Here is a 17,679-nt window from a genome sequence, read left to right on the forward strand (position 1 = left end):
GTCGGGTCCGGGCTATTTTTTTTGGCAAATTTAGGCAAATTCTGAGCAACAAACAGGAATAGGAAGACAGGACAGTTGACATCTGATACATAAATTGCATCTTGACAGCATGGAAGTGTTGGTGATTTGTTTTTAATGATACGTGTTTTGCTTCACAAGAGAAAATCTGATGTTTAAAAATGTCACTCTCACATTGACTGCAGTTGTTCCCATGAGAGCAGAATTCAAAAAAAAATTTCAGGAAGATTGAAAATGTATTTAGCAGGAATTGGATGGTATATGTTTACAGTACTGTTTACAGTCAAACGTTTTCATGCACTGTAGGCTCAATTTTTGTTAAATCAAAAATCCGAGAAACAAGTTTTGTGGAGGACGGTCTGGAGATGCTCTGTAGCAAGTTTGGTGTCAATTGAGCAAAAAATGTGGGAGGCTTTACAGTTTTTGAAAAAAACTGAGTGATGGACTTCATAATTTGTGATGAGTTTAAGTGGACAAAAGTTTCAGCAGTATTGGGGCGACATTTCGGTGACAGTTTCCCTAAAAGACCCTAAAAGTAAGTGTTTTGGTGTTTGTGTGTTTTCCTCCCACCTGGCTTTCTTCTCCCTGTAGTCGTACACCTGTATGGCGGCGTTGTGAGGAACCCGGTACGACACCACGCGGGTCTTGTCGCGGGGGCGTCCGTCCCCGGTCGCCGCGCGGCTCGAGCGGTCGGCGAGCGGGTCGATGGGCGACGCCAGCAGAGCCTCCACGTTGGCGGGAAGCTCCTTCTGCCACAGCTCCTCATCCTGAGTCAGCATGTAGGTGTGGCCAATCACTGCACGCACCTGAGAGAATATGTGAGAATAACAGAATATATGATGCATGTACTGTATATACATAAGAGAATATCTGATGTTTAAAAATGCCACTCCTGCATTGACTGCAGTTGTTCCCAGGAGAGCAGAATTTAAAATGTTCTAGAAAATTCAGTTTGAGATAAAATTCTGATATTTGCCAAACTTCATCAACCATGACTCCAAAATATTCTCAGTTTTTTTCAGGAAGATTGAAAATGTATTTAGCAAGAATTGGATGGTATATGTTTACAGTACTGTTTACAGTCAAACATTTTCATGCACTGTAGGCTCAATTTTTGATCAATCAAAAATCCGAGAAACAAGTTTTGTGGAGGACGGTCTGGAGATGCTCTCCAACAAGTTTGGTGACAATTGTGGGAGGAGATACATTTTAAAAGTTTTACAGTTATTGAAAAAAACAGAGTGATGGACTTCATAATTTGTGATGAGTTCAAGTGGACAAAAGTTTAAGCAGTATTGAGGCTACATTGTGGTGAAAGTTTCAACACTGTAGCATGTACTGTTGATTTTGTAGGTATTTTTTAGTTTAGGTAGTTTTTAAATTTAAACACTTATTATGCCCCCCCCCCCCCAGGAGGAATATTGACATGTCCTTGGAGTTAAGTAAATCTGGCATGGGGTCGGATGTTTCTGTGAAGTTTGGTGAGTTTTCACCCATGGGAAGTAGGATTTCCTCGGAAGAAGAAAGAAAGAATTCCTAGGAATACAATAGTGTCTAAACACATAAAAAAAAAAAAAAATGAAAAACTTAAAGCGATAGTTCACCCAAGATTGAAATTTCACTCATTATCTACTCACCCCCACCCTCCAGTGCATGTCCATATAACGGTTGCAAATAGATACCAACTGTCTTCGTAACAAAAAGACACACCAAAAAACATCCAAATACCTCCATGCTGCTCGTATGTAATGTCCGTCTTGTATTGAAGCCCCGAAATGCAAAATTGTCCCGAAAAAAATTAAATAAGTCTATATTTCAAGCTTGTTTGTCGAGGAAGCTCTCAAAGCTCCTCTTCCCAGTTCGAGCTTGAAACATAGACTTATTTAACTTTTTTCGGGACAATTTTGCATTTCGGGGCTTCAATACAAGACGGACATTACATACGAGCAGCATGGAGGTATTTGGATGTTTTTTGGTGTGTCTTTTTGTTACGAAGACAGTTGGTATCCATTTGCAACTGTTATATGGACATGCACTGCTACGCCGAGACCCCCTGTAACTCAGAGAAGCCACGGAGGACTCTGAAACTTCTCCCAGCCCTTAGTCCACATGAGGGGGAGGAGATGATGAGTGAAATTTCAATTTTGGGTGAACTATCCCTTTAATAAAAATGAAAACTAATAAACATTTTAAAACCTTGCTACACACACACACACACACACACACACACACACACACACACACACACACACACACACACACACACACACACACACACACACACACACACACACACACACACACACACACACACACACACACACACACACACAGTGAGTCCTACCTTTCCGGTCTTGATGTCGCGGACGTAGATCCCCTCGTTCTCGTCCAATGGGATCGCCTCGCGCCGCAGCATCACCTCCACAGCGGCGGGCGGCACGTACTCGATGGGGCCGCGCAGCATCCAGCGGTCGCCGGGGCGACGGAGGATGCTCCTCCGAGAGCGTTTGGCCCGCTCCCGCATCAGCTCCTCCTCCTCGGCACCTCCCTCCTCCTCCTCCTCCTCCTCCTCGTGCTGGCAGAGGGAGCGGGGGAGAGAGAGGAGGAGTTCGGAGAGAGGGGTTAATGTGGCGATGCATTGGAGAGGAGGAGGAGGAGGAGGAGGGGGAGGAAGGGAGGAGAGAGGAGGAGTGGGAGGGGAGGAGGGAGGAGGAACACACTGACAACAAAATAAAACCCAGGCAACAAAAGAGGAGGTGATGGTAAAGAGGAGCAGGGGGGGCAGGAAAGGAGGGAGAGAAGAAGAGGAGGAGGAAGAAGAGGAGGAAGAGAGTAGCGTGTCTTGGGTTAGCCGGGTTAGGAAGGGAAGATGACACAGACGAGGGCTGTGTAGTAAATCTCCTCCTATCACGGATGTAGTTCACTAACTATATAGTGTGTTCGCCATTTTGTATTGTTCGAATTCTCCGCAATTAATTTCATCCACTAGTGGACGACAAAACACCCACAATGCACCGCAAAATTGAGTGAACAAGCGATGTACACTACTTTCTACTCCCGTATCCCACAATGCAATGCGGTCGTGTTTTACCCAAGGGGGCAGTTGTGGGTCTGAGAAGTGAAGCTCACTTCCGCGTTCAAAAAACTGCAATCCCCTCTTCTTCCTCTGGGGGCTGGTGTCAGAAGGGAGCATTCCCCATAGACCCCCATGTTAAAATCGCAGATTTTACATCTTCAATAAACATGTTAAAAGCCTGGTGTCAGAACGTTTTTTGGTCTCAATCGATAGTTTCTACCCCCACACACACTCTGAGGGGGGTGAATTTTTTTTTAACTCTACTGTTTTACTGTTATTAGGTTAAAACTCTGGCCAATTAGGGCGCGGAAACGTTGAGTGACAGGTCCGAGCAGCTCCGTGGACAGCTGCTTCGAGGCCAGTGGGCGGGTTCTCGGCCGGCCAATCCAACATGGCGCTGTTCAGGCCGCCATGTTGGAGTCACAAAAACGACTCCCCAAAACCAATGGGTGACGTCACGGACGCTACGTCCATTCTTTTTACAGTCTATGGTTTTACCAGAGAAGAAGAGCAGCAAGCTAATTAGCATGTTAGCTAGGATTTCTTTAGGTTATTTAGCAGTAAACTCCTCAGACGTATTTGCCTTCACTCCGTTTGCCTGAGCAGCAGGAGTTGGGCAGCAGCATCCCAACAATAACAGGCAGCATTAAATCAATCTAATAAGGAAACTGTAGTAGAATATGGAGGAAATACCAGCTAACCAGCTAAGCTAATAGCCACAGCTCACGGTCGGGACACACAACAGTAGTTTACCAAACCAAACTAACGATATTTCAACAGTTTATTGTCATGCAGCGTCTGTTGTCTGTCTGACGTCTGCCCCATTTCACCTGAATGCAACATCAAGAATACATTCAGATATGCAACCGCACCGCTAGATGGGGGAATTCCTACACATTATACCTTTAAAGTGCAGTTACGTTACATACACATTTGTAAATCGCAATCGTTAATTAGTTACTTAGTTATAACTATAACTAATTACTTTTTTTAAAGTAACATGCCCAACACTGTCATCTAGTCTTCTTATACCTATGGGTTTATCACCCCCCCCCCCCCCCCCCCCCCCCCCCCCCCACCCTCAGCTGTCAATCAAAGAGGCCCCGCCCACTGGTTGGTAGAGTGTCAACAGGTAAAATAAGAGCTTGTAATGGTTGTAATCTGTTTTGGAGGCTTTTTAATGTGAGAAAAAAGAAACAAGGGGGAAAAAGTGACTGACAGACGTCGATCATCAGGTTACACAATGACACAAACAGTGAGTTTCGGGCGCACAAGGAGGAAAGCAGGAAAAGAGAAAACAAAAGGGGCATCACAGAGGCTGAGGGTAAGATATACAGTAGGAATAAGGAGGGAGATGGTTTGTGGGCTGTTTGTTTCCAAAGGTCAGATCATGTTTTATTGATATTGTAAAGGATGACGTGGAGTTTATCACAAACCTTTTGTTTATTACTGGAACCGCAACAGTTACTGTAGCTATATACTGTCGGCTGTAACTAGGAACACTAAAACAACATGACAAACTTACTAGACTCTGTCTTCCTCACACTCACTCCGCCCTGCGTTTCTCATCCAACCACATACCTGCCTGTCCCGTACACATTCACTTCACAACAACATTAGTTGTGCAGTCGGCCATTATTAACCAGCAGCGTCACTGTGTGGGAGGATTAGGGTGTGATCAGTGTTTGTAGAGCTCAGAGTTCAGGGCTGCAACGCCAACAATATGGAAACCACTTCTTGATTATATGAATGTAAATATTGCTGCTTTGATGACCAGAGCATCTGTATAAAAACTGGGTAACACATAACCATGACATAACAGCTGTCATAAACATCAATGAATACTTATGACAGCTGTCGTTAAGTGTCATTCAGTAAGTTATGTCACTTTTGATGCAAAGTTGATATTATTTGAGATGTTTTTGTCCTGACAACTTGACATCATTTGTAAAGTTTAGCAATTAGGTCTGCTATGACAGTTTAAATTGTCTTTATGTCAAGTTGTCAGAACAAAAACATCTCAAACAATGTCAACTTTGCATCAAAAGTGACATAACTTACCGAATGACACTTAACGACAGCTGTCATAAGTATTCATTGATGTTTATGACAGCTGTTATGTCAATCTGATGAATACCTATTCAAGTAAAGTGTTACCAAAAACTGTATTATGGTTCCTTCCATTGTATTTCACCCTCTAGTGTACAATGCACCAGGAACTAATCTGTCTGTTTTTAACAAACGTCCACTGCTCTCTGGCCCAGATTCCTCAGCTGAGCTCCACCTCGGCTCTCAGGGAGTCGCCTCACACTTTACACTTCCAGAGGACAGAAGCTTCATTCAGAGATGACGACACACACACACCGACCGGTTCCACAAGACAGAAGCAGCAGAGCACCAAGCTGCTCCTCCCTCACATCGATCAATCACCTCAGATCAATCCCATGACTCAGCAGGTCCACAGTTCACCACAGAGCCAGTGAGAAACGACTCCACGGAGCGGTGGATAAGGTTATTTATCATCTAATAGGATTCCTAATCCTAGTGTTCCTAATCTATTCTAGCACAACTCCATCAAGAAACCCTGTCCTGGTTTTGCATTGTTGCATCCTCATCCATCTTATCCATCCCATAAACAGTCGTACATAATGTTATTTCAGTGTACGTCGTTTTTGGTTCTAGTAGTATTTACATAATCACAATTATGTATCACATCTCTTGCAATATCTACAGTACACACTCCTGCTTGTGCAACTGTGTGTACGGGCACCGTGCAACACAATCTGGCACTCTAAACCGATGTGCACTTTAGGGCACTGTGCAATACAACTTGGTACCCATGATGCACTTCTGCACTTTAGTACTTGTCACCTTGGCCCGGCACCCTTGCACTTTTGCACTTTATCTCTCAGAAACTCTTTTGGTCCCCCTACCAATGGAAGTGCTGTCAAAATCCGGCACATTTACATGTTTTTATATGTCCATTAATGTGCACTGTCCCACCCAAATAAACCAATGAATAAAAATCTACCATGTCACCATGAGTATATCTGTGTAGTCTTATCTGAGGTGTTTGTGCTCACCTGCTCGGTGTCGTTGAAGGCCTCCACGGCTCGGAGCACCAGCCCCTCCTCCTCCGACAGCACAAACACGTCCTGGATGCCCTGTTCAAGTTGCTCCCCGGGCTGGAGGAAAAACGAGCACTCGCCCTGACGGAGACAGAGGAAAACAGACGCAGTGAACTACGGAAACACAACAACAACAACACTGCGGCGAAAGCTGCAGAAGAGACGGATGAATAAAAGAAAAACGGCATAAAGGGCTCTCACACCATCCCAACAAATAATAAGTAGGGCTGTTCGATTAATCAATTTAAAATCGTAATCGCGATTATTTGGAATTGTAAAAAAACGATTTTTTGAAATCGTAAAAATCGATTTTTTACTCTAACTACATTTCTCTGGTGGGTAGCTTCAGTGTAGTGAAGCTTCATTTCATGTAGAGGAACTTGTAGCTTAGCTCACTACATTTTCCAAGTAGCTTGCCCAACGCTGCTGATGGCGGCCGCTCACCTTCACCACCTTCTTCTTGCCCAGCTGAGGCTTCCCGTTGGAGCCGACCGGGTCGAGGATAACGCAGTACTGCCGGCTGTTCAGCGTGGTGACGTTCACCACCCCCACCACCTCCTCCGCCACCGACGGGATGTGAGCCTCCCGGTCGCCCATGGTAACCAGCCACTCCTCCCCGGTGCGGCGGTCCCGCCCGCCGGCGTCTTTGAAGGGACGGAGAGCGCGGACGTGAAGCGCTTTCTGAAAAACAGTGAGAACGAGACGATTAAAGTTCCTTCAGAATAAAAGTAGATGATGTGTTAAAGTTCCTTCAGAATAAAAGTAGATGTTTGTATTAAAGCTCCTTCAGAATAAAAGTAGATGTTTGTATTAAAGCTCCTTCAGAATAAAAGTAGATGTTTGTGTTAAAGCTCCTTCAAAATAAAAATAGATGTTTGTGTTAAAGCTCCTTCAGAATAAAAGTAGATGTTTGTGTTAAAGCTCCTTCAGAATAAAAGTAGATGTTTGTGTTAAAGCTCCTTCAGTATAAAAGAAGATGTTTGTATTAAAGCTCCTTCAAAATAAAGGTAGATGTTTGTGTTAAGGCTCCATACAGTATAAAGGTAGATGTTTGTTTTAAATATTGAGAATATTGAGAAAACCGTCAGCCAATGAGAAGAGAGGCTCAGAGCCTCCTCCTCCTCCTCTCTTCTGATTGGCTGACACCGACCTGTTGTCACTAGAGCTCCAGAGAGAAGCTGAGAGAGAGAGGAGATGAGCACCTTGTCTGTCAGGATGAACGCGTTCACGATGTCGATGACTTCTTCATGGGCATTTGGCAGGTACGCTCCCACTTTACTGACCAGCCACTCCTCGCCTGCACACACACACACACACACACACACACACAAATAATTTGACTTGCAAATTTTTGACAAGGTAGAAAAACCAAATGAGACCTGATGAACTCACGTTTCTATTCTATCAAACTCAGTTCAGTCTGTGTGTGTGTGTTTTAATGATAATAAAAATGTAAAACCTAATAATCTTTAGTGTCACAGTGTGTGTCTGTGCCGTGTTTGACCTGTGACCCTGCGGACGCCTCCGCGGTCCCGTCCCTCCTTGCGAGCTCTCAGTCTGATGGCCTGGTTCTCTCTGATCACTGTGGCCTTGATGGTTTCCAGGACGGCCACCTCCTTCCTGGGGATGTAGGTCCCTGACACACAGACACACAAACACACACAGCATGGGTCAAGCACACACAAATGTGTTGTTTCAAAACTAAAAACTGGTTCTGAGATCAGATGATCACGTGATCCTGTCTTGGTTTTAACCTGGATCAAACCCTCAGTTGTTTTTTTTTTAAAGTATTTTCATGAATAGTTTTTATAAACCATTATAGTTCAGTAGTTGAAACTAGGCAGACAGAAATGTAGAGAAAAAGAACGATTTTCTGCCTCTGCACTGGTCTCACATTTGGGCTTATTCTGACAAAACGGTAGCTCCTATCAGAAAAACACACAGACCGTGGTCATCGTAAGGACTTCCTGAACGCTTTGGTGTGATTTTGGTGTTTATACAGTAAATATTTTGGAGACACTTGCGAGTTTAAAACATCGGTCCGTTCTGTATCTCTCAGAAAATCTTTGTATTGGAGTCAATGAGGAGCAGAGACAGACATGGCCGCACTTAGAGGCGGACAATTCAAATTATGTAAGTCTCTCCGATATTTTGAGCACATGGTGAGATACAGAACAAGTTTGTCTACAAATTAGGAAAAATTAATGTGTGTAGAGTGTAAATTGTGGCCGGGAGGAGCGTGGAAAGAGAAAAGTTAATTTCACGTGAATGCAACATCAAGAATACGTTCCGATATGCAACCGCACCGCTAGATGGGGGGAATTCCTACATACTATACCTTTAAAAGACATTGAAGAAACAACACAAACCTCCCATTTTCAAACAAACAAACACACTGTTTGATGATGTGATCCTGGATGGAGGACGTACCTGGGCCTTCGAACAGCCACTCGTCCCCGGCCACCCTCTTCTCTCCTCCCTCCTCCTCGAAGTCCAACAGCGCCTGCAGACGCAGCGCCGTGTCCGGGTACACGATCTGCAGCGGCGTCACGTCCTGACACACACACACACACACACTGAACGTCACACAGGAGCAGGAGGCGGAGCTTCCCAACGTTACCTGGCAAGATGGCGGCGTGCATGAGTGCAGCGGCTTTTGGCTCTCTGGTGTCTCGCTACTTCTGAATAGTTTCTTTCCTAAGGCCATACACTCCCTGAACCAGAAGCACTGATGCACTTTTGTCATTTGCACTGTTATTTTTAGCCTATTTATATATTTTTATACATTTTAGTTACATAGTTATTTTTTCATGCTGGCCAGAATGGTTGTGTATGTGTTTTTTGTGTACATATATTTGTTTGCATTTGTCGACACAGAGGCCACTGGCAATTTCATTGTATTTTCTTTCACAATGACAATAAAGCTTCTATCTATCTAACGCTCTGTCGATGAGCTGCTGCGCTCTGATTGGTCCAGCCGGTACCCACCTTATCCACCTTCTCCCCGGGGTAGAGTGGGAACGGGTCCTGGGTCAGACGGATCTCCAGGTCGGCGTGGCGGAGCTTGGCCTGGCCCGATTGGTCGAAGAGGACCTGGCCGTTGTCGTCACGGGCGACGGGGTTGGCGACCACGCAGTAGTGACGCGGCGGCACCATGATCATGCACTTGGGAGGGAAGAGCACCCTGGGAAATAAACAAAAAAACACATTGATCTCTGATGATTAGTTCACAAGACGAGGAGGAGGCAGTGGCTCAGTGTTCAGAACACAACTTCACATGTTGGTGGTGATCGCAGGTTTTACTCCTGAATAAAGGACGTAAAACATGCAACATAAAAACTTCTTTTAAAAAGAGAGAAAAATCAGTTTCCCTGCTGCTGAAAGACGCTAAAATCAAAGTGATGTTTCCCTTAACGCCTTACAGACGTCCAACAGGCTCTGATGGAGTTCAGAGCTTTTTACCGGCTGTTTCCTCCATTGCTGGGCTACAGAATTGCACTGCATTCACCGGATAAAAAAAAAAATAGAAACCTTATCTCTTAATTACGAGCTTGGAGGACGGTTTTGGTCCTTGTAGCTTGATGGGACAGATGTATTGATCCCGAAAGTTTGAATCTGTGAATATCTTTACAACTTCACCTAAGTGTGGCACTTTTCCTCATCTTGTAATTAAGACAAGTTGTCTATTTTGTTTTTATCCAGTGAATGCTATGTGCTTCCGTTCGTATTCGGGAAGAAACCGGAAGTGGGCTCACTGACTTCAGCCGAGCTAACTGGCTAACTTCCGCTTTAGCTCTGGGCTAACTAGAACAGGAATAAAATAACTGAATGGTGCGGCTCTTCTAGACTTTCCTAATGTAATCGGACTGAATGGATCGAATTCTGGTAATGAAATGAGTCGTTTCGTGGGGGTTGTGACACTAAAAAAAAAATTATCCACCGTTTTATAGCCGCTTCTTTTCCCATTGTTGTCTATGAGAAAAATGCTAAGTTGTTGAACGGTGACCCTGGAAGTATCGGTGAGCACTTCCTGTCTACTGTGATGCAATGCATGCTGGGAGGTGCTGTTTCTTAGCAACCCTAACGTGAACTGGACACCAATGAAACATGGTGACTCAGCGCTGTTTGCTGGTGTTTGGCGCTCTACACGTGTTGTGCTTCTATGGCGGCGGAAGCACCAACGTTAAGGTGCGTTAGCGCCACCTACTGTGTTGGAGTGTGAACCAGAACCACCTGGTTATGTTGCTGCTGCTGATCCAAACGTTTCTTTGTCTTTAGAAAATAGCTCCAGAATAACGAGGAGAAACTTCAAACAGAAAAACTATTCTGGATCAAAGCATTATTTGTGTACTTCCAAATAAGTATTCAGGTTCGGGTACACACACACACACACACACTGCTACTGTTTCTCAGCGGTGTAATTAGCATTTATTACTGTGTGTGTCTTATACTGGTTTATGGGGCTTCATATTTCCCTGCAGTATTTCCTCTCATTTTGCTGGGCTCATTACTCGTGAGGCTTGTGAAGTGTGTGTGTGTGGGCGGGTGGAGATGATCTGCAACTTTTCAGCCCCAATGAACGTGTTGATGAGAGACACGGGGCGTTCAGTCTGCTTCCCTTCATTTCCTGCTGATTTGCCAACATTAAAAACAGCGTCGGAGCGCAATGATCATGTCAACAGTGGAGACAGAGAAACACCAAGTAATTTAACAGCGTGAGAAACACAAACTGCCTCTTGCTTCCAAGAATCTTCTAAAGGTGTAGAGGAGACAAATATAAAGTTGTACTAAGTTAAAGGAGAATTGCGGTCATTTTTGACCCCTAAATCGTTGTCCTGATGGTCACCCAGTGTTGGGGGGAGAAAAAAACACAACTAAAGTTGATGCAGGCAAACCAGAGTTACACCATGGCTAGACGGCGCTAGGGATAGCTACAATGCTAACCCATTTCTTTACAAAAATAAACAGTCGGAGATATTTTGGACATTACCACTTTGACATTGCACTGCTCGACCGTTTATTTTAGTAAAGAAATCATCACAACAAGGACAAAGTGTTAGTTTCTCTCTGTGATGGGATAGTAATGTCTTTCTGGGATGTTTCAGAGTTGGGCTATCTGAGGTGAGTGGCTACATGCAGAAACACAAAGTTTATACTGTTTATACTCTACACTATATGAGTTCAGTCTCAACTCAACTTCTTAACTTTATTGTCCCCAAAAGAGAAATTCATGTTGCAGAAAGGCAAAAAACACAGAACATATAGAGCACATCAACACAAACTCTACACAACACTGAAATGGCAAGTACCCCAGAGGGCAAACTGGGAGCTGTTCCATACAATCAAGGAAATAAATAATTAAATAAGTAATTGGAGTGTATCCAAAATTTGAATTAAGTTGGGTAATGGCTTGTGTTATGAATGAGTTTTTCTATTTGATTTGGCTTTTGGCGATCTGAATCTCCTGCCAGAGGGAAGGAGCTCAAACTCAGCATGGAGAGGATGGTCAGGACACTGAATAATGTCCTGAGCCGTGGTGTCTAAGGATTCCAGTCATGTACCAGAGATATTTGATTGTTTTCTGAGTGTTTGTTGTGGTTGAAAGAATTGCCCCCATGGGTTAGCGTTGTGGCTATCCCTAGCGCCGGGTAGCCATGGTGTAACTCTGGTTTGCCTGCATCAATTTTAGTCACGTTTTTTGCTCCCCCCCAACACTGGGTGACGAACGATTTAGGGGTCAAAAATGACCGGAATTCTCCTTTAAGTAGCCTAAAAAAGAGTGTACCTGTCCACTTTCTTGATGAGTGTTGAATAGAGCCCGGCCCAACACGGCCCGAACGTGGCAGAAAATATTAATATCATTTACACTAGACAGTCTGAATGACCTTTTTTTCTTTTTTTTTAGTTAATAACTTTGTTTAAATCCAGGCCTATGTGTTTGATGCTTTCTGAAGCCTATGAAACATTCCTCAATTTCTGAGGACTTATTCCTCGGACCACCATAGCAGTCATACTGAGGGCTTCATGTACTGTAAACAGACCAGAATAAAATGAAATCCAGTCATTAGTGACTCCCCCTCATGCTGATTAATACTCCGGAGTAGTTTTTTATTCCTCAAAGTGCATCTGGAGACCCGGGAGGCCGGTTCCTAGTCCAACCAAAACTTTATATGAGAGTCAATAGCACCAGACACAAACACAAACACACAGATAGTCCAGAGTTTACTGGAAACTACGACATTTAGGACATTTTTACAGCCTCAACAGTCCTGGATTGAATTTACCTGGTGCAGACATGACCAGATTTGCCTAAATGAGGTAGTTTCCAGTAAACTCTGGACTATCTCCCTTCAGGACACTTGGATTGCAGTGGACGAGCAGTGTGGAGGAATATTAAATGGTTGTTGTGTAGTTTTATGGACGTTTTTGTGTCGGGCGCTATTACTCTCATATAAAGTTTAGGTTGGACTAGGAACCGGCCTCCCAGGTCTCCAGATGACCTTTGAAGAGTATTCATCAGCATGAGGGGGAGCCACTAATGACTGGATTTCAATTTTTTGGTGAACTATTCCTTTAACTTTGAACTCAGTGTTTGAGAAGTTTAGAAGAAGTTCTGTTGAGTTTCTCCATGTTTCTGCAGGAACTGGCCTCGAAGCAGCCTGTCTCCAGACCTGTCACTCAACGTTTCCGCGCCCTGATTGGCCAGAGTTTTAACCTAATAACAGTAAAACGGTAGAGTAAAAAAAAAATTCCCCCCCCTCAGAGTGTGTGCGGGGGTAGAAACTATCGATTGAGAAAAAAAAACGTTCTGACACCAGGCTTTTAACATGTTTATTGAGGATGTAAAGTCGGCGATTTTAACATGGGGGTCTATGGGGAATGCTGCTTTCTGACACCAGCCCCCAGAGGAAGAAGAGGGGATTGCAGTTTTTTGAATGCGGAAGTGAGCTTCACTTCTCAGACCCACAACTGCCCCCTTTAGTCTACTTGCCAAAAATGAGTACCCGGAAATGTTGAGTACCCCAAAGTTTTATGTTAGAAATAGATAGTATGGGTCCCCAGTATTCAGAAACTGCCGGATGCTAACTTATATATATTGGGCAATTAGCACAATTTACATAATTAGCATACATTAGCATAATTTCCTATATGGGCAATATTTCAACAAAATTGACTTGGCTGATCTGGGCAATATTGGAGTGGTTTTAGGGGTTATTGATGATGCTGAATCCATTTCTGACATTTTCAAAATTCAAAATGGCTGTCTAAACCGGAAGGGACCAGATTGAAATCCATCAAAATCGGCCCACTGGCGGTTTAAATCTGGTCACTACCGGTTTAGACAGCCATTTTGAATTTTGAAAATGTCAGAAATGGATTCAGCATCATCAATAACCCCTAAAACCACTCCAATATTGCCCAGATCAGCCAAGTCAATTTTGTTGAAATATTGCCCATATAGGAAATTATGCTAATTTATGCTAATTATGTCAATTGTGCTAATTGCCCAATATATATAAGTTAGCATCCGGCAGTTTCTGAATACTGGGGACCCATACTATATATTTCTAACATAAAACTTTGGGGTACTCAACATTTCCGGGTTCACAATGGGGCCCTATGGGCTGGCAAGTAGACTACTTGATGCATCATCATCATGTGACCTGTGACCTCTACTCAGTGAAACACAGAGAATCTGTTCCTGACTCGTCTGTTTCGCTGACGAGACGATCAATAATGAAATTGATCCTCGGTCACGTGACAGAGAAACCTAATCATCCTCTGTGTGTGTGTGTGTGTGTGTGTGTGTGTGTGTGTGTGTGTGTGTGTGCGTGCGCTGTATAAACATTCTACTGTGAAGCCGAGTATGTTCAGCCTGTGTAACGATGTCTCAATGTTCTCTAATGTAACAGCTAATACTCCTGATGTTGTTGTTGGTGGAAAGCACAGAGAGGTGTTGATTCATTCTGGAGGTCGGCTGTACCTTTCTGACCAAAGAGCTGAAATAGCAGCAGCTGCAGCAGACCATCTCTCAGCTATAGGCTACAGGTGTAAACTTCTAGTCTTTATATTTGGCAGCCTGGGGCATGTGTATAAGCTGGTTGTGAGGGACCTTCAGATGGCCGGCAGAGCTAAAAGAAGAGCTAAACAGTTGCTGCTCAGTCTTGGTAGCCGCTCAATCTGGAGGAGCGCTTTGTGTCTGACCGTCTTCCACTGTCAACTGCACTGGCTGTGTTCATGTCCCTTGTGCAGGAATCCTTGTACTTCTTTATATATGGGCATATTTCAAATGTGTGTGTGTCGTCACCGACCTCTCGTTGTCCTGGCGGATGTAGGTGAGCGGTCCGATCTCCACGCGGGCGATGTTGGTGTTCTGGTCCAGGACGTGGATGTAGTGGTGGGGGGGGATGCGGATGATGGAGGCCTCCACCAGCCCCTCCCCCTCCCCCTCCGGCCCGCGGCTCCCTCCTTTCTTAGACATGACGCACACTCACAGAGGCTCTGCACAGGAAGAAGAAGAAACATTTAACTTCATCAAACCGTCCAGAACAATCACACTGGTGTTTATTTCTCCGTCCGTCATGTGACTGACTGAGCAGCGTCGCCATAGAAACCGGCCTCAGAGTTTGTTTGTTTGTTTGTTTATTTTCACATATCAAAAGTTTAAAAAGATATAACATATAAAATCCAAAACAATGTGAAGGGGAATGCCAAAAACCCCTCCAGGGGCTTGTAGGTGGCATTCTCCGACTACAGCTCTAAGCTAATGAGCATAGCTACATTTGTGAGGTACAAAAACCGTTCATACATAATAAATACAAACATGGTTTAACATGATTTAACATTGTTCAATGCAATACAAAAAGCTTGATAAACATATGATAAGAAATATAAAGTAATCCCAGTTTAGATAGGCAGACCATGTGGAAAGTATTGGCTGGTTAACAGGAGAGACTTTAGTGCTCCCCTAAGTTGTTGTAAAGATAAATCAAAAAAATGTACAGGTAATAAATTCCATATTCTTGGTCCACGATAAAGTAACAGAACTGTGATTGAGAGGTACAACAATATGGGAGTCTAAGGTGGAAAGAGCTACGTGTGGAATAGGTGTGAAATTGATAGTTGTATGCAAAAATATATAATGAAAAGATGATGGAAGGAGTTTTTTAGGGAACCATAAACAAATAAACCAATCTGAAGATGATTCACTTGATAAACACTGAGGAGACCAGACTGAAGGAACAGAGGCTGTGAAGAATGTCTTTGATAAGCACAGCTTATTATTCTTACTGCTCTTTTCTGAAGCTGGTATCTGGTCTAGAGTCTGAAAACAAAACGAGATGCAGCCGCAGGTCTTCTGGTTGTTCACATGAGGCGTTCAGGAGCGTAGGAAGAAAAACAACTGTTGTAAATGGAGAGAAGTTGACGTGAAGAGAATGAACCTTGACAAGTGGAGAAGCTCTGGTATGAAGACACACCTACGGCACACACACACACCTACAACACACACACACACACCCACCCACGACACACATACCTACCACACACACACCTACCACACAAACACAGGACAAAGTCGACTGTGTGATGAACTGCCTCTGATAAGCTTCACTTCAGATAAATGCAACACTGAGACTTTGTCACGTGAACAAACCACTGAACAGTCACAACCACAGACCAACAGGTTTCAGCTGTGGCCAATTAAAACCACTAGAGCCAATCAGAGGAGAGGCTCCGGGCCTCCTCTCCTCTGATTGGCCGACACCGACCTGTTTCCAGACGGAAGAAGAAAAACTACTCTGAGAATAATGAACCGACCTGTAATACAACCTGAACCTTTATACATCATATCTGTACAGTGGGTGTGTGTGTGTGTGTGTGTGTGTGTGTGTGTGTGTGTGTGTGTGTGTGTGTGTGTGTGTGTGTGTGTGTGTATAGAGAGATAATATAATATAATATAATATAATAATATAATATCTAGGCTATAATAAACAGAACAGAAGTTTCAGACTGGTAAAACAGGAAGTGACTGTTATTGTCCTGCTGTGATTTCTTCCTGCAGCTTTTTAATGAGTTAATGACCAGTTACCTGGTTACCTGGTTACAGGAGCCAACTTCCTGGATCTGTAGTTCCTCTAACAACAACAAGTCCACTGTCATAAAGAGCTGAGTGTGTAGACCATAGACTGGTGGTGCGTTCACGGACCGGACCGGACTAATGGACCGATGGACGGACGTTTTTTATTTTATTTTTATTTTTTAAGGCCTATTTAACTCTTTTTTGTTGCCTCGCCTTGGTAACTATTGTAACTCTCTCGACGACTGGCCCAGTGGACCAATGAGAGGCTGCAGAGGCCCAGGAGTCTCCTAGACCCCCCCTCCACCCCCCTCCCCCCTCATGCAATTACTTTTTCTTTCTTTCTTTATTGATTTTCCATTTTAATGAACATAGAAAAACAAAAAACATTGTAACCCAGCCACAGTCAGATCTACCTATGGTAAATAAACTTCTTCTGATAATAATATCAACATGTGCATTAGGCTACATTCAGCCTGCTACATTCCAGTGAACATCAACACTTCTAATGATGATGAGGAGTCATGTTGACAGAGATGAGTCATGCATAAAGACATTTGAATTGAAATGAATTGAATTGAGAGAGAGAGAAAACAACAACAACAACAGCAGCACGAAAAACTAAAATGGAGAAGGAAAGTAAAAAAAAACAAAAAAAACAACGCAAAGGCGGTGCGGAAAAACTGAAGGAAAGGAAGAGAAGAGAAAAGCTCTGTCACACAGACTACAGGGCTCTGGTCTGGTCCAGACTCTGGTCTCAGCCTGATGCAGGAAGTCAGACTGAGACCGAACCAGGAACCAGAGAGTCCAGCGGGTCTCAGGTCTCAGGTCTCAGGTCTCTTACCTCTATAAGCTCTGACTCTGACTCAGCAGCAGCAGCAGCGGTGGTGGAGGTGGTGGAGTAGCTCGGCTCGGCTCGGCTCGGCTCGGCTCTGAGACGGTCTGTCCGGCTGTGATTGAAGAGACTGCAGAGCTGCAGAGTAGAGGAGGAGGAGGAACAGAGAGGAACAGCTGCTCTATGAGGGGGCGGAGCTGCTCTGCTCACGGAAACTAACTCCCGGTAGTCACGTGCGTTACCGGCAGAGAGACTGCTGCGTCACCACCGACATACAGTAGGATACAGTAGGTTGAGGTTACTTAATTGATACCCAAGAGTAAACTAGTTTTGCAGTCGAGAGTTAAACAGCAACAGAAAACGAACAATCCAATCAGAAACAGGACATTTAAAAAGAACACATAGCTACACATTAAACAAGACACAGCTTCAGCTCGACAGACAGTGCTGCAGTTCAGGAAATAAAGAAGTAAAAAACATGAAACTAAAAAATAATTAAAAACACAAGAGCAAAATTTCCTACAAGTTAAAAATAAATAAAAGC

The 17,679-nt window shown here is 43.9% G+C and overlaps 1 protein-coding gene across 1 annotated transcript in view; it reads right to left on the bottom strand.

Annotated features, from left to right (window-relative positions):
* The window catches only part of mvp (major vault protein), a 24,271-nt gene extending 6,965 nt beyond the window's left edge, over nucleotides 1-17,306 (bottom strand). Inside the window, exons 1-10 of the mRNA XM_083976487.1 lie at nucleotides 17,145-17,306; nucleotides 14,535-14,724; nucleotides 9,211-9,406; nucleotides 8,653-8,776; nucleotides 7,727-7,858; nucleotides 7,425-7,519; nucleotides 6,667-6,903; nucleotides 6,178-6,303; nucleotides 2,363-2,593; nucleotides 589-824 (exon numbers count right to left, since the gene is read on the bottom strand). Of these exons, the coding sequence (XP_083832613.1) occupies nucleotides 589-824; nucleotides 2,363-2,593; nucleotides 6,178-6,303; nucleotides 6,667-6,903; nucleotides 7,425-7,519; nucleotides 7,727-7,858; nucleotides 8,653-8,776; nucleotides 9,211-9,406; nucleotides 14,535-14,704 (1,547 nt within the window). The 5' untranslated portion in view covers nucleotides 14,705-14,724; nucleotides 17,145-17,306. The remainder of the gene's footprint in view (nucleotides 1-588; nucleotides 825-2,362; nucleotides 2,594-6,177; nucleotides 6,304-6,666; nucleotides 6,904-7,424; nucleotides 7,520-7,726; nucleotides 7,859-8,652; nucleotides 8,777-9,210; nucleotides 9,407-14,534; nucleotides 14,725-17,144) is intronic.
* Between the last annotated feature and the right edge of the window lie 373 nt (nucleotides 17,307-17,679).

This window comes from Trachurus trachurus (assembly GCF_905171665.1).
Source record: "Trachurus trachurus genome assembly, chromosome: 8".
Taxonomy (NCBI): domain Eukaryota; kingdom Metazoa; phylum Chordata; class Actinopteri; order Carangiformes; family Carangidae; genus Trachurus; species Trachurus trachurus.